At 33.7% G+C, this 20,938-nt stretch overlaps 4 protein-coding genes across 4 annotated transcripts in view; 2 read left to right on the top strand and 2 right to left on the bottom strand.

Annotated features, from left to right (window-relative positions):
* Positions 1 to 6,297, bottom strand: part of LOC134842798 (uncharacterized) — a 219,031-nt gene extending 212,734 nt beyond the window's left edge. Inside the window, exon 1 of the mRNA XM_063859290.1 lies at positions 6,291 to 6,297. The gene's annotated coding sequence lies outside the window, so the exon portion shown is untranslated. The remainder of the gene's footprint in view (positions 1 to 6,290) is intronic.
* The window catches only part of LOC134842817 (coiled-coil domain-containing protein 25-like), a 347,041-nt gene that overhangs the window by 156,379 nt on the left and 169,724 nt on the right, over positions 1 to 20,938 (top strand). The window lies entirely within an intron of this gene.
* Positions 1 to 20,938, top strand: part of LOC134842810 (ras-related protein Rap-2b-like) — a 51,278-nt gene that overhangs the window by 21,695 nt on the left and 8,645 nt on the right. The window lies entirely within an intron of this gene.
* Positions 12,494 to 20,938, bottom strand: part of LOC134855083 (tubulin polymerization-promoting protein family member 2-like) — a gene marked incomplete at its 3' end in the record, with an annotated part of 13,150 nt that continues 4,705 nt past the window's right edge. Inside the window, exons 2-4 of the mRNA XM_063871466.1 lie at positions 18,135 to 18,348; positions 13,054 to 13,145; positions 12,494 to 12,571 (exon numbers count right to left, since the gene is read on the bottom strand). Coding sequence (XP_063727536.1) covers positions 12,494 to 12,571; positions 13,054 to 13,145; positions 18,135 to 18,348 — 384 coding nt within the window. The remainder of the gene's footprint in view (positions 12,572 to 13,053; positions 13,146 to 18,134; positions 18,349 to 20,938) is intronic.

Below are 20,938 nucleotides of genomic sequence, written 5' to 3'. Positions count from 1 at the left end.
ACTGATCCTATAATTTTGCTAAAGGCGCCTTCGACACCAATATAAAATAATTTTGAGGGAGAGCTCGCGCCCAAAAAAAGCAGTTTTTTTGGTCAAAAATTTTATTGACTTTTTGTTGGCAAACCAAATTGATTTCCCAAGCTGCCCTAAAACTCCATAAAGACCGCATTCTGCCAAAAATTTCTAATTTGTGCTCCACTTGATGAATCTTTTGCTAGAAAAACTAAAGAGAAAAAAAGCAGGTTTCGGAGTTTATACACTGTATTCAAGCCCTTTAAAAATTGATTCGGCAACAAAAAGTTGTATATTTTCGTTAAAGAATAAAGTTTCCGTCTCTCGGTCGATGTTTTGGTGATTTGAGGGCCGTCATGATCCCTACTCGCTGCATGCAGATGTTAGGCAGTATTTTCCAGCCGTAGCAAAATTTTCAAATGAGTCTTCAAAATAAAAAAGCTATATGCTTTCAAGAAATCAAAAATTTTCTAATATTTGTTTTCGCAAATTTTTATCCACCTTGAGTTATCATTTTTTTAACCAATTAAGAAGCTTGAGAAATTTTCAGCTAATGTATATTTTTTCCGCGATTGATGACCAGAATTCAATTTTGGTTAGCTTAAGCAAACTTTTAGCTCAAAAAATTTATAAAGGTTTGAAATTTATAAAGGTATAGCTTTTATGTTTTTGGCTTGAAACAAAAAAAAATGATTTTTTTTTGTATTATTTAGGAGAAGTCTTTTGTTGTATGATTAAAGAACAAGGTTTTTGAGTTTCTAATTTATACAATTTTTTTCTTTTCTGTACTTTTTTTGCTTTTATAACTTTTTGTTCAACCAATCACAAGATTTTTTTGAAGTTATACTGCATAGCTTGTTAGGATCAGTTGAACGACAACCCAATCCCCATACATAATAACTTTGGTTTTATAACTTGCTATTATAACTTTTTGTTCAACCAATCACAAGATTTTTTTGAAATTTTACTTCATAGGTTGTTAGGATCAGTTGAACGACAACTCAATCCTCACACATAATGACCAATTGAGCAATTGAGCTGTAAAAACGGTAAGTCGCTACAGAAGACGTTATCAAAAGCAAACAGATGGTTAATGTTAATAATCTGCTCAAAGAACAAAATCAATTGATCGATTGATTTTTTTTTTTTTTTTTGAGAGAGAGAGAGAGAGAGAGATTTTCGTTAGGGCGACACTTGCCAGGGTTGATTCACTTGTAGCTGAATACCGAGAATTTTTCTTCACACCACATTAATAACTTACGCAGTAGCGTTTTTTCCCATTTAAGACCAAAATAAGACTGTTTATATGCATCAATTTATGAGATTTTTTTCTCCCTGAAAATATTTTTGTGATTTGATACTGTGACTTTTGGTGTTTTGGTGTTTCACATTCTTTGCAGAATCTGGCTCATAATTTTATATCATTTAAACTTTCTTCAAGTTGTTATAATCTCATCTCAAATACCTAGCTACCCCCACCACGCTCCTCCCCCACCATTGATCCTGATTTTAAAATTTCAGATACTCAAATTTACTTCAATCTTTGAAAATAGCGTTATCTCCAAAACCGAGAAACGGTAATCGTTTGTTGAAACGAAGTTTTAGCGTAGCCGAGACGGCGCTTCAAAACATGGCTTTGAAGTTTTTTAAACAGGACCTTTTGCTCTGAAAAACTATTTTTGATGGTCTTGGATTGCTGGTTTTGACTTTTTCAATATTTTTCCTCAAAAAACATGACAAATAAAAAAAAACACCACATGCTACTATTTATGTTTCCTACCATTACTTGATTCTAAATCAGAATGCTCTTCTCGACATGGGCATGGGATGCTTGATTAAGGAAAGCTTTTCGGAAAAAATGTAATAAATGTTTTATTAGGATGACCAAAATGGTTATCAAACAAACCCTAGAGCCCGATAAAGATTGTTAGTTGCCTAAAATGTGTGCGCTTCAAGTCAAAATTAAAAGAGCCAAAATGACATTATATGGCATTTTTTGAAAAGTTTTGATCAAAAAAATGACTTTTCAGTTGTTTTTTTGTCTCGCGCTCGCCCTAAAAAATTATTTAATGTTGGCGCCAAATTCTTTTGCAGATAAATTTCAGTACTGGTCAAGCAAAAATGGATTTCCTAAATTAGACCCAAAAGAGGGAGTCTTTGGAAAATTTTGGCATCTAGAAATGAAGCGGGTTGTAATTTCATTGAGACAGAAACTTAGTGTTCTTTTGTTTTTTTTTCGCGAAAAACCAAATACAGAAAAACAGAAAAAAAAACAGATAGTGTCAGAGTTAATAATCGTATTCAAGCCTTTTCATTCTTGACTTAGAAAGCGAAAAATAATATCGTATAAGGTTAAAATTTCCAGTCTCGGACCAAATCCATGTCTGTGGTTTGAGGTCCGCCACGATCCGTGCTTGTTACATGCAAAGGCGAGGCAACAGTTCTCAGTCGGGAAAAAATTTATAGCGCATATGAGTTTCATAAAAGGTTTCATATGAGTTTCATAAAAGGTCACAGAAGTTGTTCGCATTAATATGCTAAATGGCTTGTCTCATCAGCTAATATATTTTTTCGCTCATATCAAGAAATGACTTTCAACTGTTTCTTTCAGCAGTTGTGTTAGGGCATATGAAAAATCACTCAAAGTGTGTTAATAATGGAGGTTTCTTTTTAAAATCAGCCCTGTTTTTTTTTATAAATGTATACTACAATACTAAAATCAAGTTTCAATATTTCAGGAAAAATTTTGTGTTCTTCTTCCATGTTTTCCCTTGTGTCTTTTTGTCCTCCCCTTTATGCAAAAAATGTAACAATGAAGTTGATTACAGTAACTCTTGCGAATATCCAAAAGGGTTCATATGAATCTAAAACCAATGTCGTAATGTTCAGATTGTTCTGTTTAATCATCTCTTTCTGAAAGCAAGTGTGATGCCATTATCACATTTTAATTTTTATAGGGTCGGTAGGCTCGGTTGAGTCATTATGATCCCACCTTCTGAAAACACGCCGTTTATTCATCACATGGCCAAACTGTTCATCTACGAGACGCACAGAACTGTATGTGCAGGATCGCTGAAACATATTACATTTTTAAAACCCTTTTCGTACAAAAATTTAGTTTTAGTCTGCTTAGGTCTCCAAGCGTTGAGAGTTTTCACTCTCAAAAACTTTATTTTTAAAGTTCTCACGCTGAACTTATATATAGAGTATAATAAATCACATCTTTTGATTTCTTCTAATTAGGTAAACAAAAGAAGTTGAGGTGATGGAAGAAGAATGACGATCAGCCTCCTATGTCTCTAAGAATGAGAAAAGTTCCCGAGTGTACCAAGAAGGCGTGTCATACAGTTCCTTACTATGTAAAAATGCTTATCAAAAATTGCAGACAATTAGTTCCATATAATAAAAAACACTGTATGAAAATCTCATGATAATCATTTTTTCCATACAATGGAATTGTTTGATAAGAATTTTTTCCATTTTATGGAATTGTATGACAAGAAGTTTTCCTTGAAATTTTTTTGTGTGTTGCTTATATTTATGTTTCGCCCTGAACACGAACACCAAACATTTTCTCAAATGAAAAAACCAACAAGTTAAACGGCATTGAATCGCCGATGTAACTCCGTGTTGCTAGATGCCAAGTCAGATCAAAAATTGATTTTAACTCAAAATTATAAAAGTTAATTGTAACTTTTTTATATGACTTGAAGGCCTCTGTTTCGAAAAACTCGGATGTTGGAAATCTTGGCCTGTTTTTTAGTTAGATTTAGTTATATCTCATCATCTAAAACCGATAAGTCAAATTTCTGCCATCACAGGGAACATTAAATGTGATCCTTGATTCTTTTAACTATGAAGACCGTGTTATCAGTCTTAGAAAATTTTGCAGGCAAAAAAATTTTGGAACACGTTTTTTTGTTGTTCATAAAACTGATTTAGCGACTAAAATGAGAACTAAAAAAGTTTTTACTAAAGTTTAAAATTCTTATATGATAAAAAGTTTATCGTACATTTTCCATGTATGGAAATAGTATGATATGCATTTTTTCCGTAGAATCTATGCATAGAAATGAAAGATAAGCTTTTTTGTAAGCAATTTTAAGACTAGAATTTTTGTTGTATGGGTTCAACCCTGGTCACACTTTAATCAATACGATTCGACATGTTTTAGGCTTTTACGTTTTAACTCATTGAAACAACCAATTGTAGTGTTTCTTGAAATGTTTTATACAACAAAAGGCTTGTTGTTTTTTTAAAACAAAATGTCCCCCCTCACGCTGTTTCAAGTACAAAGCTTTATATTTGCACAGCTATTCGCGAAGTATCGATATCCCAAATTGGAGATTTCAGAGTAATACCATATTGAAACATCCACAAAAATTTGAAAAAGATCACATGTGAAGTATTTTTTAATTTTGAGCTCAAAGCATCAGTAGCATTCAGATTGCATAGAAAAATTGGACTAGAAAAACTAGCTGACGAGTCAGAAATTTTTTGGAGAAAAAGGACATTGCAAGCTCAAACAGTCTTCCGCTTTCGCCAAAAAATGGGGAAAAAACGAGCAAAAAGAAGAGCAAAATCAGAGAAACAAATAAACAAACAATTTAACAAACTAACAAACAAGCAAATAACTCATCAAACAAATCAAACAAGCAAACAAAAAATAAACTAACTAACAAACAAAGAAAAAAAAACAATTAAACCAACAAACAAACATTTAATTAAGCATACAAACAAACAAACAAAAATGGGAGACTAAAAGCAAACTGCTCGTCACTTATAAAAACGGAAATTAGACAATGAAAGGGTCTGCAATACAATCATTTAGAGACAAACTGCCACAAGCTTACTAAACGGTTGCTCAAAACAGAAGTTCACATATACAAAAAGACAAAAACACCCAATGCAGATCAAAATACTCTTTGTAAACTATTCATAATTTTTTAACCTGAACATTATAAAACTTCGAAAAAATTGAATTGAGTGGAATTTAGTTGTAGCCGGTAAACAAAATTAAAGAATTTTTGCTTTGTTTTTTAATTTCGTTTTTTTTAATCTTGTCTAATTTGCTTGTTGTCTAATTTTCAAAGGCCAGCTACAAATGAAATCAGCAAAGAAACAAACACTAAAGCAAACAGGCAAGCATAGATAATCTCTTTTTACAAAAGCACGATCAAATACATGGCTATTTTAATGTCAGAAAGACCAAAAAAAAACATTTTAAAGATAGTTAAAATCAATTTTAAAAATAAACGAAGAAAAAAAGCAACGCGACAAGAAATGAAGAAAAGTATCTGTCTTCCTGTGGCCTTAATTATCCTCAATCGAATTCGCAGATTGTTAAGTTTTCACTACTAGGAGTAGTAGGTCTAGAGGTTTGACCTCATTAATTTGAATGTCTTCTCAGCAAATGAAAATTCTTTGATGGCGATATTAGAGCCAATTTATAATTTTTTTCAGGATAAACTTTTTCACGAGGAAATCGTTAATTAAAACTTCGAAACGATTGGGCTTTCTTAGGTCGAATTAACAATTTTTTTGAGCTTTCAGAAAAAATATTTATTCGAGTGAAAAAAAATCAAATCGTTTCAAAATTTTACGTAAAAAGTTTCTATGAAAATCTGTACAAAGCTGATGCTCTGAGATCCAACAAAGGGCAAACAATTTGTCTAAATTTTTAATGCTAACAAAATTACCATTTTGAAATATTTAACATAATTATCGCCCTCGACCGCATCACTAGAAGATTACTCTGATAAACAATTTTTCTAAAATAATCGATGAAAGCTACATTAATTTTTTTTGATGAGAAAAAATTATCAGTTTGGAATAATATATACTTTTGCTTATTCTAAGTTTTTGCTATAAATTTTTTATCTCAAAACCGTTTCAAAACTACTTCAAACTGTAGTCGTAAAGTGTGGGTTTCATATGCGATACGAGCAAGTTGGTTCAATTTCTGTCATTACGAGGCAAAACTTGGGATAGGGGCATAATTTTGTGTATGTATGTTTCTGGATTCCAGTGAAAAGTTTTCAAACAAGTTTCAGAAATCATTCGGACACAAAATTGTGCGCCTATCCACAGTTTGGCCTCGTAATGACAGAAATTGAAACAAGTTTGCTCGTATCAGATATGAAACACCACACTTTAGGCTGCAGTTTGAATGCAATAATTTTGAAGTAGTCTTAGATAGATTTAAAACGATTTTGAGATGGAAATTATCGCAAACATCTAGAATAAGCAAAAAAATATATTAGTTCAAACCGAAAAGTTTTAATAAGTTTAAAGAAAATGAATCAAAAAAAGAAGAAAAAAAGAGCGTCCATGTTGCGGAATCCGCTTACAGTTCATTGCGCAGTTTGGCCTCGTAATGGTTGAATTTGGCATGTTTTTTTAAAACTGATTGCTTCAGTTCTGATTAAAAAAAAACGGCTTTATTTAAACTTTACGTTTGCTTTTTTTATAGCGCAAACAGGAAAAACGTTCGAGGATTGAACTCCACACTGATATTTAAATAAAAAGTTATGAAAAAAGCATATGACTAACTTTCAATTGTGAAGGTCACATTGTGTGATTCTTAACAGTTAGTTCAGATAGTACATTGCATTGCGCGTATGTAGATTGGTCTGCGCGTTGGTTAGTCGGTATGTTAATTAGATTTTCGAGAATTTCAAATGCTAAGTAATTGCTTTAGAATTGACAAAAAAACTGTTCCCAAGTTTTTGATAATGCTGAAAATATATATGACTTCCGAAATTTAATTTTTCTCCAGTAATTGTTTTTCTTCTTTTTTCAAAAATTGAGTTATTGTAAGTTGTTATTCACCCATAGTAATTTATGGAACGAAAAATGCAATTTTAGAAATTTATTTTTTAGTTTTTTCAAATCAAATTTTTGCATAAATATTTCAAAAGAACCACAAAAACAGTTAAAAACAATTTCACTTTGCCTTGATACGAACAAAAATGTTTTTTGTAAGACATAAAACAAATTTCAGACTTATTTGATCATTGATTAAAGATTAAACGTGCTTGTCTGGCCAATTTTCGCTGCTGCCATACTGTTTAATCTATTGCTGTTTGTTTGAAACTTTCTTGTTCAACGCCTGGCGCGAGGCTAAGTTCTGCGTTTTTCATGTTATCTTCTCAATTTTATCAAGCATTTTTAAATTCAAAGTTTACATATTTCAAAAACTCATAACGTTAGTGTCAAAAAGGACGTTAAGTTTTTCCACAGTACGAGACGTTGCTAAGCGATTTCGAAACGTGTATTTCATACTTTATAAATGAGGCTTGGTTGTTGATGTGAAGATTTTTGAAGACTTTTTGAAGATTTTTTACTACCAACGTCTTTGAGGCCGTTCAGAGCACTTCTTGGATGCCCACGAGAATATTGCATTTATTTGATTATTCAGTTTCTATGTCGCGCCAAATATGGTTCTTTGTTAATCATATGTAGCGCCATCATATATGTTTCCATGGTATCCATACGTCGCGCCATGCATGGTACCATAGTAACCATACGTCGCGCCATGCATGATACCATAGTAACCATACATTGCAAGCTTCCATGGTGACATATAAATTTTCAACATCCCTAGTAAAAGTATCAATTTAATTTGAAGTCCCCCATACTTTAAAAAATGTGAAATCATACGTCGCGTCATGCATGGAAAATGTGTTATTTTAACATAAAAATACGTCGGCAATTTTTCATGGCTTCGATGGAACCATGCATGGTGCGACGTATGGTTGCACTTTTTGGTCAACCCGGGATTGCCTCATCGAACGTAACGAGTTAAAAAACGAACCATGAAAAGACCTCCAAAACAGTCTGGAGTTTTTTTTCTTGATTAACCAGAATTAGCGCGCAACAAACTCCTTTTATCAGGGCAAAACGCCGATTGTTCCAACTTTTACTCAAGGAGTTTGAAAAAAACGAAATCATAAATACTGACAAATTATTTTGAAAAAAAAAAGATTTTTTTAAACTTTTGTTCTATTATTCCCCTCTACCAATGAAAGCACAGGGTAAAACATCTGACATTTAAAAAAGCAATGAATGACTAAGTTAGCGGTCTTCGAATCGCTTTGGAAAAATTTCTCAGCGGGGTTCTCTGCTCATGCAAATTTTTCAATTTTTCTTTTGAGATATAATAGTTTTCAAATTTGAGCTCAAAGCATTGGCGTCTTTCGCATGGGAAAATTTTTTAAAACACTTTTCCGCAAACAGTTCCCCGTCAACAGCCACTTTTCAATTTTTTTTTCTACATTTCTTTTAGGTGTTATTATCGCTAAACGCGTGATGATGTCTGAAATATGAACAACGTTTCTTTTCATAAAAATGGCTTTCCTTCCCTGGTACTATTCCATTCTACTGTGACAGCATTGAAATCATTTTTGAAAAGTTGAACTATGAAAATGAAAAATGTCTTTTTTTCTGTCAAAACGGTTTCCTGAAACGCCGAATTTAGTCTGAAAAAATCTGTCCAAGAATTGTTCAGTTACTTAATTCAAAAATTAGAGCAGAAAAATTTTTGTTTTTTGACAAAACTAAACGGGAAATCGAAAAACAGCAATATTTTTTGCAAAAGAAATCCCTTCTTGCATAAAAAGACTAAAAAATTGCTAGTTGTGAATCTTTCTAGTAATAATGCAAATGGAAGATTTTGGATCACAAAATTTTTAAGTGAAGTGTGTGCGCAATCAACTTTTCCAAAAAACAGCATGTGTGTTGTTAGCTTTTGCTAATACCTTGTACTACGAATTGATAAACCACATTTTTTCAATGAAAAGATTATAAAATTGCTAGTTTTGAATCTTACTAAAAATGCTATAGTAAGATGTTGGATTACAAAACCCTAACTGAAGTTTGTGTGCAATAAAATGCTATTCCATAAAACAGCATGTGTGTTGTTAGCTTTTGCTAATACTTTGTACTTTTTTTTTATTTGAGTCAGCTGGGGTCTGACGACAAGCAAAAAAGACGCGACTAACTGAAAGAAACTTGAAGCCTCTGTAAAAATAAAATTAGGAGAAAATCGATGCATATAAAATGCTATCGGAGGAATTGAGTTCTAGAATGCTGGTAAACTAGAATAGAAAAAAGTACTTTCTATTGTAAGAAATGAAACTTTTGCGTAATAATTCAGCTGTTTCCTGATTTTCCAGTCAATTTAAACTCGTTTGACTGAAATTTAACATCCAAATTCAGAGGTTTTTTGGTTTATTGTATTTTAAAAAATTAGGGCACCAATTTAGGAGAGTAACTTGTAACTTGTTTGTTTTTATTGATATCAGAAGCAAAATCAAAAAATTTTCTCGCGATGATTTACTGGTATAAGAGTTTTTGGTCCAAATTTCGAAGGAAGTGAGGATTATATATGCATGTGGTGGTTTTGCTATGCAAACTAATTTGATTAATTTGAGAGCTCGATCCCGATGCCTACGTTGCTCCTCGATCCCGGTGCATACATTGCTTTCCTCACCTTGTATTATTTCCTTCCACTGTGACAGCGTTAAAGTCATTTTTCAAAGTTGAACTATGAAAATCGAGAAGGTCTTTTTTTTCCTTAAACACCGAAATTAGTCTGAAAAGAAAGTCCAAGAGTTTTTCAGTTAGCTTTTTCAAAAATTAGAACAGAAAAATTCTCGTTTTTTGACAAAAGTAAACGCGAAATGTTTGTTTTTATTGATGTCAAAAGCAGAATCAAAAATGTTTTCGTGCGGTGACTTACTGGTATAAAAGTTTTTGCTTCGAACTTCGAAGAAAGTGAGGATTATATGTACTTGTGGTGGTTTTTTATTCAGACTGTTTTGGTCAATTTGGGAGCTCGATCCCGCTGCTCGTGCTCCTGCCGTGCTCACGCACGACTTTGTAATTGTTGCCGGTTGTTTTATTTAAAGCAAGTCTATCTAAGCTGGTCGACTTATACTTTGCTGATCGTTTTATGCTGAAAGTTTATGGCAACGCATTTACGTCTGACGAATTATCTCGCACTACAAAATCTTTCAAATTGAATTGAGGCAAACTAATTGGACTAACTATTTTCATATATGACTCAATATGTAATTTAGTTAACATTTTAATAAACCAAAACTTAAAATATTCATACCATCTTTTACCCTTTTGGTGCTTTTAGGTATTCAAAGTATTTAAGTCAATGTTGAAATTTTGTTTCCAAATCAAACAAGACTGCTCGAATCAGGGCAAAGCCCTGAATGTTTTGACTGCCTTTTAACGTTTATGAAGCAGTAATAACGTTAAAAAAATTCAATGAAATAAAACAAAAGAAATTTTTTTTTCTAAAATATGAAATTTTCTTAATGAAAATCATCCCCCCATACGCCATATAAAGTACAAAAGGATAGATTTTGCTCCTTGTAACAAACCAATCATGGCAAATAAGCTTCTTTTAACCAATTTGGAACAATTTCTAAGACGGATTAACTCTCCGCTGACGCGTTTATAGCGCGAAATATATCGCGCGTTAATTGTCCCAAATAGGCCAAAATGGAAATCTTTAAACCCTCGTAACTTTACGAAAAAAGATCACAAGTGAAATATGTTTTCAAATTTAAACTCAGGACAACAATAGCTTTCGAAAGATAAAAAAAATCCGTCAAAAATGGCTAGTTAAAAAGTCGAAGTTTGTCTGAAGAAAAAACAACCCACCCCGAGCACAAATATTCCGTTACTTTCGTATCGAAAGTCGGAACAATTATTTTGATGGGTCAGCAAAAATCAAAGGATCCGTTTTTAAATGCAGACCGAACAATCACAAATCAAACAAAACAAGACTGCTTGTATATCAGGGCAAAATCCTTGAATGTCCCGATTGTCCCTTTATATTAATATATTGAAAATTTATAAAATTTGGACAATATCAAAGTGTGAATATTTCGCACGAAATTAATACGACCGATAAGCTAACCTCAATTCAAATTTGAACGCTTTTGTTGTGCGGGATAAATTGCCACGTATAGATAAATCGCGTTACGCTCTAAGCAATATGAACGAATTCTTCAAAGCGCGCACAATTTAGTCCAGAACATGGCCAATTTGGAAATTTTCAAATCCCCAGAACTTTACAAAAAATAATTGAAGGTAAAATATCTTTTTAAATTTTAACTCAGGAAGTCAATATCTTTAATAGGGTTTGAAAAACTTTTTTTTGAAAACTATCATTCCGGTCGGAGAAAATTGACTGAATTAAAAAAACCACACCGAGCTTGAATATTCCGTTTTCTTCAAAAACCGGAACAAAAAATTATTGCTGCACACGTTATGCATATCAAAAATGTGTTATGAAATTCCCACTTAACGTTTCGTTTTTCATTTAAATTACTAAATTTATCGGCTGTGATATAAAATTGTCTTTTTTGCATTTGGTAAATTTTTTGTAATTTGGTTAAAAGATGTTGTTACTCACAACTCTTTCTCAAAAGTTGCGTCCAAAATCTCAGTTTTGTAAGAAAAATGAACATCTAATTTCAGTTTTACTATTGGTATCTAATTTATCGTCCCCCGACCCAGCTATCATATTTGTCCCCATGGGTGGCTACATAGTTGAGGCCGGTGGATTGTTTTTTACCAAAAAGAACACGACTCATGAGAACAAAAGAAACTCCCTAATTACATACATGTAATTTTTATTACAGTTTCACCAGGTTTTACAAGGTTGTACATGGAGACGAATCATTTTTTTCGCATGCGTGGAAACAGAAACTGAGCCATTTCTGAACAAATCAGATATGACGTTTTTTCTCGGTATATATTTATTTAATTTTAAAAGTTGAGTAATCCTAAGCATGATGTAATTAACAAATATATTTCAAACTCATAATGTTAACATTTGCCGTATGGGCATTTTTTTTTATCTAGCATGGTTCTTTCTGAATATGAGCATATGTTCTACTTCCGGGGACTCTTGAATCCTTGTACGTATCCTTCTGTTGAGGCTCGGTCTTCTCGCCCTGAAACGAAGCCACAAAAAACGAATGCCAAATTTTCTAGATTGGCGACCTGGTATATTTTCGAGGGGAAAAGGTGCGAAATTTAAAAAAATAATAATGTCTACTTTTTATCTGACTAAATTGGTTTTCCGAGCTCTCCCAAAACATTGACAAGACCCTATTTTGAAAAAATCTGCCGCATTTTTGTGCACTTTTTGAAAGGTTTTGACTAAAACATTGAGTTTTGAAACGATCTCCTCGAAATAAGTATGAATTTTTCCAAAAATAGATGAGTTTCATCCGACTTCCTCCCCATGAAATAAAACTTTAATCAACCCAGCATATCGGAGACCAGCCTATCAGCAGGCGTGTAGATTAGCATGCCAATGTGAAACATGTCTAATGGTGTCTTATTTTTTTTAAACGGTGTCTCAGTTTTCTGAAAACCGTGTCTGTCGATTCTAAAGCGCTGTTTTATTGACTTGCCTTCGATGCCCTTTCCCTTTCCTGTTTCGTCCCTTGTGTGCTCCAGTGTACTTCGATGGATCAGTGAGTCTGTCCACTACTCCAATTGAACACATCTTCACAGATGAGTTCACCTGATACAAGAAAAGTTCAAAAATATATATACGGAAGTAGCCATGAATAATATATTGATTATAGTCTATGTTTTTTCAGCCCTAACTATCCACGTTAAGCTGAAAAGTGTGAAAATCAAGTAAGGACACAACTTTCGTATAATCGTGGATATCCGAGCTGTCGACATAAGATCGAGGCAAGAACACTTTAGGCGAAAATTTGTAGTACATGTTTGTAAAATTAACGACGCATTGAGCTCAAACTTCAATACGTTTCATCCTAAAATTTTCGGTTCAAAAACAGTTTGAGCTCAGTGAGCTATTTTTTTTCTTTTTTTCCCAATTTTTTTCCAATCGCCGATCACCAGCTCTGATATCTGTGGGGATCGGTCACCATGAAAAGAAAACAGATGAAATGATGTGACCTTTGCGACAACATTAGAAAACAGTTTAACTTGTGCAAAAAAATGCGCTTGAATAGAAGTCAAAACTATAAAAAATACTTTTGGGGAGTTGCTGGTGATTGCATCTATGATCTGCTTCTTGTTCTCCTCGCTGTCGTCTCCGTACACAGCCGTAGCGAGTTGAGGAATAGCTGAAATCACACTTTTTCATCAGCCAATTTACGAATAATTTGTAGCCCTCTAGGTACAAGTATGATAGTTGGGTCCCAAAAATTAAGATGAGTCCCTGAACAAACATTTTTAGACATTTAAATATTCGAAAACATGGTTCGAACTTGTTTACTTGTGTTTTTTTTGAAGTTTTTGCAAAAAAATGCGGGACATATCTTTCATACTGGCTTTTTCCTGGGACCCGATTCTTTTTTGTAGACCAACTGATTCATTTTTCTGAACCTGCTCGATTTTCTGCACATACAAAAACGCACCTTTTTATTGGGTCTACAAGAGGGGTTTTGAGGGTATTGACCAGAGGGTAATGATTTGCCAAGAGATTCAATCTCAACGCTTTTAAAATCCACAACAGCCTGACCTTTCAGACAAACTCATTATTTTAAAATGAAGCTGAATGAACAGCAGAGCGGAATGGTTCAAACAGCAGATAAGTAAAAGAATATGTGAGAAATAAACTAAGTAAGATTTTGGCGGCGGTGTCGAAAGGTCAGTGGAAAGGCCTAGCTCTGAGTCGAAAGGCCGGTTCATCGAGACACACAGTGATCTGTGCTCGTTGCTTGAGAGTAGCACCAAATTTCCCAACCGAGAAAAATAACCACAAAAATTGCGTCTAGTTCTTAATCAAGGACACACAGCGATTCTCCGTAGAAGTTTTTTTTATCGTCACGTGTGTTAGTTTTTTCATGTGAACAAGTGGTCTTCAACGCATTTAACGTACAAGTTCTGGCCTGCACACTGTGCCATTTTACAAAAGGAGTCTTTTAAAACAGTTCATCTTTAAAAACTACTTTAGGTGATTGACTTGATTTATGGAAGCTCTTCAGATAGAGTTTAAAATGGATTTGAATTCCTTGAAAGATAAATGAGGGCGAAATTTTAAATCTAATCTCACCACTGAAAACAGCAATAATGTTTCATTTTTAAAAGCATTTTAAAGGAAGCAAAGCTTTAAAATTTTCGTTGAAGCACTCCTTTCCTTGAATGGCTTTTCGACCTTCAACAATGCGCTCTAAAGATACGTCTTTTCGGCTGCTCATAGTTAATTGGAGTGAAATCCCCCCCCCAAAAAAAAATATACAATAATGGCATCTTTAGCAGAAATGTTTTTAAAAATTTCAGGCTGGTTTTTGTTTCCTGCAAATGACTCAACTATTTGTAAATTACTTAACTGCCTTTGTTTGAGAAAAATTTTATGGTATAGTTTTGGAAAGTAGCATTCTTAACCGTCATTTTTGGTTGATACTGCAATCGGTTTGCCAAAATGGGAATTGTTAACCGGTATAATAATTGCACTTAATCAAGGTTCAAGGACAAACTTCGGTAAAAATCACAAATTCTGAAGTGATTTCTCTTCCTAATCATTAGCCCCGCCCCTATCCTCAAGTTGCTCAGATGTTGCAAATTAAGTCAAATTGGAGTAAAACAGCTCTCGTCCTCTTTAACTATAATGTCCTGTTTCAAAGCTAAATGGTTCCATAAAGAGAGCATTTTTAAATCCCAATTTTTTGTTCTCCCACCCATGGCCTGTAAAAATTTTCAATCTCTTTCATCTAGGGCGGCATTGTAAAGTTTTCACAATAAATTTTTTTTTCTGTTCACGATTTCCTGCCAATCTAATAAAAATGAAAATGGGCAATTATACCTCACTGCTTACAACATGCCAACAAATCCTTTTTTTATGAAAAAGAGGGTTTTTATCCTATTGCTCTATATTCATGCTAAGAGTATCAAAATTATGAATTTGATGAAATCCCATTGAAAAGGCTACTGGATGTTGTGAGCCTTGAGTATTGACAGACAATGATACTTGCTGAGACGCTGTTCTCTCAGGTAATAGAATCAGTAGCGGATTTAGGGGAGGGGAAGAAAGCGGACGCCCTCCCCCCCCCCCCCCCCCCCCCCCCCCCAGGGATTCCACCCCCTGCCGACCCAACGGGTCCCCACTTTGTACCATTTTGAGATATCCATTTTTGGTGACGGACCCTAAAAAATTTCTAAAGGCGCCATTATATTCTAATTTTGAGGGGGAAGCGCGCGCCAAAAAACGCATTTTTTGGTCAAAATTTCCAAAAAGTGCCTATAAACACCTTTTTTGGCCTTTTTTTTCGAAATTTGGCTGCGGCAGTTTGGTCAAATTAGGGTCTGTATAGTGATTTGGTAAAAAAAAGATCGACAAAAGGTTGACAAAAAAGATCGACAAAAGCTCGGAAAACTATTTTTGCCCAACAAAACTGAGCAGCGTATGAGCACCCAGGAGCGAGCCGCGGTAAGGAGCAGGAGCAAAGGCGAAAAATTAGAACAATTTTGTAAAACAAATTCTTTTTTTTTTGGTTTCGATAAAACTCAAAAGTTGTAATGGCTGACGTAGAAAAAGATGGACAAGTTTTTCAAAAATAACTATCCGCGCATCAAAAGTCCCACTAATCCAACCCATGAAACGCTGAACAATCGACTCTGAACTGATTGAACGTCCGAAGCTTCTGATCACATATAAAAGAAAATGTTTTTACCAAACAGATTGATATACTTGTAGTTAATACTAAGATAGCAGTAAGGATCGGGGAAAAAGAAAATAAGACTGCTGGTATCAGGGCGAAGCTCTGAATTGTCCGACTGCTTTTAAGGTATAACGAGTAGTTTTCAATTATTAAATTGACAAAGGTTCAAATTTTTTCTGAGATTTTTTTTCAAAAATCATCCCTCCATACACTATGTAAAAATGATACTGCGCTGATTTGAATTATCTGGACAAAACGAAACTTCAAACGAGTTTTTTTTTCAAAATGGATTGAGATTAGACAAAATTGATCAGAACTAAAGCTACCTAGTGTTCTATCAGAACTATTATGGTGCAATTCATTTTGCGAATTTCGTGCCCAAAATTTTGTGAGGTGAAAACTAGTCGCGACGATCGGGACAACTGACAGAAATCACTCCAGCATTTCAGACCTCAGAGATTGTGGAGATTTTGAGAAAGCTTCAATTAACGCTATTAAGTTTGTAGTCAATGGAATAATATAAAAGGTTGCTTCTTCCATTTTGCTCAAGCCAATTGGCGCAAAACTCAGGAGATTGGATAAGCACCAGTTTATCGTGAAACTAAAAAAGACGCATGCTTCTAAATTCATTTGCTGCACTGGCACTAATACCTCAGCTCGACTTTGAAATCGGCTTGGTTGCTTTATGCTGTGAGTTTTTCGACAATTCACAAATTCAATCTGGAATAAGTTCAAAAACGTCAAAAATGGAAGACAGAAAACCAACATTTTGGACGAGTGATAGCATAGGGCCTCTCAGATAAGGACCGTGTGCTATCTCTATTATTCACAATTGATCCAATGCCTGAGAAAAAAAACACAGTCTGTGGAGAATAAATTGATAAGAATAATTGCCGGAGAAAGCGCCGCTGAGGTTAGAGAATACGAAAAAAGGTCATGCCAGATTAGTTGAACTTCTGGAAAATTATAGCAAAAAAAGCATTCTCAAGTAACGTGATGGTCTTTTGTTCAATTTTGATGTTTAATTTGTTTGTTCTTAACTTTAACCATTTCATCTAATTTCTTTTGATCTGATCAAAGCTCTAACGACTTAAAGTTGTCGCTTGCTACTCGTCGTGGCGTGCTGCTAATAGTCATTTCTTATAAAAGCTACGACTGGTCGCTTGCGACGAATTGTTGCTGCCACTAAATGTCGCCAAGCTTAAAATATTACCCCAAAAATGAGTCTTTTTGTCTTTTTTAATCAATGAAAATTTATGCCAAATATACTGAGCCAATAGATATGAAAACAATATCAAAGTGAGCCTCTCATACAGCCCAATAAAAAATATGTTATCCAAAAAATTGCGTAGAACTTTTTTTTCGGGCAATGAATTGAATTTTTATATAGCAAGCTATCAAACAAAAATTTAATCAATTATGCCAATTTTTGGAGGTTATATTTGTTTAAAATTTTGTTGGGTTGCATCGTTTTATATCTTATCTCAATCCAATTTGAGAAAAACGCAATTAAAATGGCTAGTTTTGTTCATTTTTTTCGGAAAATTAATTCAGCGCTGTTTATTTCGCATGTGGCAAAGTATCAAATAAATTGAAGAGCATGCCTCAGTTCAATTATGACCGATTTCTAACACAGAATAAATATTTGCCCACGCGTTAATAGGACAAAAATATTATGCAATAATTGTCTCAAATTTACTTAATTGGCAATTTTTAAACCCCAACAAGTCTGCTCGTATATCATGGTAAAGCCCTGAATGTTCCGACTGCACTTCAAACCAATTGGAAAACTTTTTTTTGGTTGAATAATTGACAAAATAATTGAGAAAAAAAGAATTTATTTTTCATTTATTCTTCACTTTATTGTCACAACACGCTATGTAAAATATACGGGTGTGTTTAGCGTCTCGTGTTGTGATAATAGGATTAAGCTGCTGACCTCAACTCGCTTTGGAACGCATTATCTCGCTTCGTACGCGTGTTATAATACGCAATATATCGTACTTTAATTATCCCAAATTGGCCAAATAAGCAATTTTTAAACGCCCGTAACTTTACGAAAAATGATCAGAGCTAAATAGTGTTTTTGAATTTGAGTTTAGAATAAAAATATTTCTCGGATGGTATAAAAAATTCTGTCAAAAAAGTTTGTTATCAAGTCAAAAATTGACTGAATAAAAAAACACACCAAAGTCGGAACAATAATTTCGCAAAAATTGATTACATGTGAAAGTTTTTTTTATAAATTTGAGCTATGAAACAACAATTTTTTTTAAATGATACAAAAAAACTCTGTAAAACAATGGGTAGTTAAAAAGTCTGGAGAAAAAACCACCTCGAGCACAAACATTCCCTCACTTACTTCAAAAGTCGGAACAATTAATCCCGTGAAATGAAATGATATTTCAGTTGAGTTGATTTGGTTGAGCTATGTAAAGATAAAATGTGTACCTTTGTCTTTAAAACTATCGAACAGAATATTCCGACATGGCATGGGTCCCTTGCATCTGGTGAATATCATGTCCACCTCAGCCCCATCTAGCTTTCCTTTCTTGAACAGGCCGCATTCTTGCACTAGTTTCTTGAAGTTCTTCGATTCCATTTCGTTTTTCTGCTTGTTCGCTCCCGCCCCGAAGTTCGAAAACGCCAGAAAAGCTGACTTCAACTGAAAAAAGGAAAATCAAACACACGTTTCTGACGGTTTGAAAATCACAATGGTCCGTTGGTTGGTGAGGGGATCCAAAAGTCGTCGTGCCCCCATCTCCTCCCGCTCCCCAAATCCGCCCCCTTGATCAAACTCAATCACTGTTTGATTAACTGACAACTTATAACCAACCATTTTTAATCTCAGTTTTACTGAGAGCGACTTCCTACATTTTTAAAACCTACAATGACTGCTTGTCAGTGTTTCTCTCTAGACTAAAGTAAATTAAAGCTACGGGATACTCACAGTGAAATATATTTTGCAAGCTATTGGAATAAATAACTCATTATAAAATCGTTTTTGTTAATCGATTAACTTTCGAAGAAAATGATTGAAAGTTTATGTTTTGTTTATTTTGTCTCATATGATTTTGTTTTATTCAGACCAACTTTTTTGAGTAACTGTTTGGCCCCTGTTTTGTATAATCTGAGGAATATCGACACTTTGAGCTCAATTTTCAAGCTAAATTTTTTTGTGAAGCTTTTGTGAAAAATGTCCGTTTGACTATTTTGGGATCATTAAACAACGAGCGCACTGAAATCTCTAAGATAATCAGACTTACAAGTCCTTAAAAATCAATTTGAGGCGAGCTAATTTTGTTTGCACGATTCAAATTTGCAAGATTCAAATTTTGCGTTACTATATGCAAAACATATGACTTCCTAGTTTAGATTGAATTGAAGAGAAGATTAATAACAGAAAAAGTTTTCTTTATTTTTTGACAATGTTATCAAAAATTTTTAATAAACATATAAGCGAGGCCTCGCCCTGGTACAAGCAACCCAATTTCGTTTATAAAAACAAGAGTTTAAGAAAAATAAAAAAACTGAGTTTTCAAATTTAATTTGAACACTAGAATCAACAAAATATTTTTCCATGTTGGTTAAAATTTCATCGAAGTGGAGGTACTACAATGACAGTGGTTGAGGTAGTTCATTGAATCAGAATATTTTCTTTCTGTTATTATTACATTTTTGTGTTTTTGATGAATGCTTAAATCGTCGAAAGTGAAAAAAAAACATTGTCCAGAATAACCAGACTAGCCGGTTGTTAGGCAGGAACCTCAAAATGCAGAAATTTGGCTCCTATAAAGTTTGCAGAATTTCAATATCAACATGCAAATGTAAATGAAAAATTGTTTAAAAATTTCTATAAAATTTTCTCGAAAGTCCTGTTGCTTTTTTGGGAGGATAAAGTGGATCCAAATTAAGCTCCCATTTAGCTAATAGTAGCTTAGTCTGAGTAGACCTAAATCTTGGATTATTTTAAAAATCTTCCTTTTTATGAAGTCTGTATTTGCTGAGAATCAGCATGAGAAAATAAAAAAATCAGATCGAGTTTTCTCGATTTTGACGAAATATTTTTTGTTTATTCTTTGTGAAAAGCAACAAGAGTTTTTTCATATTCTTCCTACTATAATTTAGAAATTATTTTTGCAAACCGTTGTTTAAATTTGTTTTCAACCGTTCACTTGCTCTGTTTTATTAACATTATTGTATTGAACTTTTTGGGAAATCTAATGGTAAAAAAGTGCTCTATTCTCGTAGCATTCTTGAATTTATAGCGTTCACGTATTTGATAGGTTTCCATAAATTCACGGATTGTGAATACAATAAAACACAGACATACGAAAAAAGACAAAAAAAATTTTTGGATCATTATACAGGGTGTTCCAAAACCTATGAGACTTTTAAAAAGGCTGTCATATTCGACAGAAATGACGTTTGAGTCAGATTTGTTGCAGGGTCATAGATGAGATTTGGAATTTTAAGAATCCGTGAACAATTAACAATTTGGAGAAACACAAAAATCTTTTGCTCCTTTTTCTTGATTTTCAATCATGCTTCATTTCAATGTCGTTCATATTATCAAAGAAATTAAATTCAGTGATGAACAGCGCAAATTCATTATCTTCCATTTTGCAAAAGGATTGTCAGAAATTGCTATCAAGCGAAAAAATTCTTGAGACATATGGTTGTGCTGCAATTCATCGCAAAAACCCCCGGACCACTGCCGAACTGACCACAAGCATTGAAAATCTCTGTAGTGGGATCACACAGGATCAGATTTCAGCTGCTACAGCCTCAATTCACAAGCGAATGATCAAATATAATGAAAATGGCGTGAAACATTTTCAACATTTCTTGAAATGAAAAATTTCTACCTTAATAAAACTTCCACATCTCGTCTAAAACGTGATAAATTTCCATGTGTCCACGTCAATTCCGTTAGAAATGACAGCCGTTTCAAAAGTCTCTTGGTTTCGGAACACCCTGTAGTGTTGTATAAAATAAAAGTTAGGGCATACTGTAAAACTTTACAAGACAAACGCTTTAAATTGGATTGTGGAAATAATTTTCCTTGTAAAAAAAAGTTTCTACTAAATCCAGATATTCTTCTAATAATTTTTAAAATAAGTTTCTGCTTATTTTGCTGGCTCTAAATATTTGTATTCAAAACCGGGTCGAGGAGCTCACTTTAAATTTCGACATTCAACGTTGAGCACATCTCAGTGCTAGACCGTAAAAAAGAGTGGAGGCAGCGGTTTGGG

This window comes from Symsagittifera roscoffensis, chromosome 1 (assembly GCF_963678635.1).
Source record: "Symsagittifera roscoffensis chromosome 1, txSymRosc1.1, whole genome shotgun sequence".
NCBI classification, from domain to species: domain Eukaryota; kingdom Metazoa; phylum Xenacoelomorpha; order Acoela; family Convolutidae; genus Symsagittifera; species Symsagittifera roscoffensis.
This window is presented reverse-complemented; position numbering and strand designations above follow the sequence as displayed.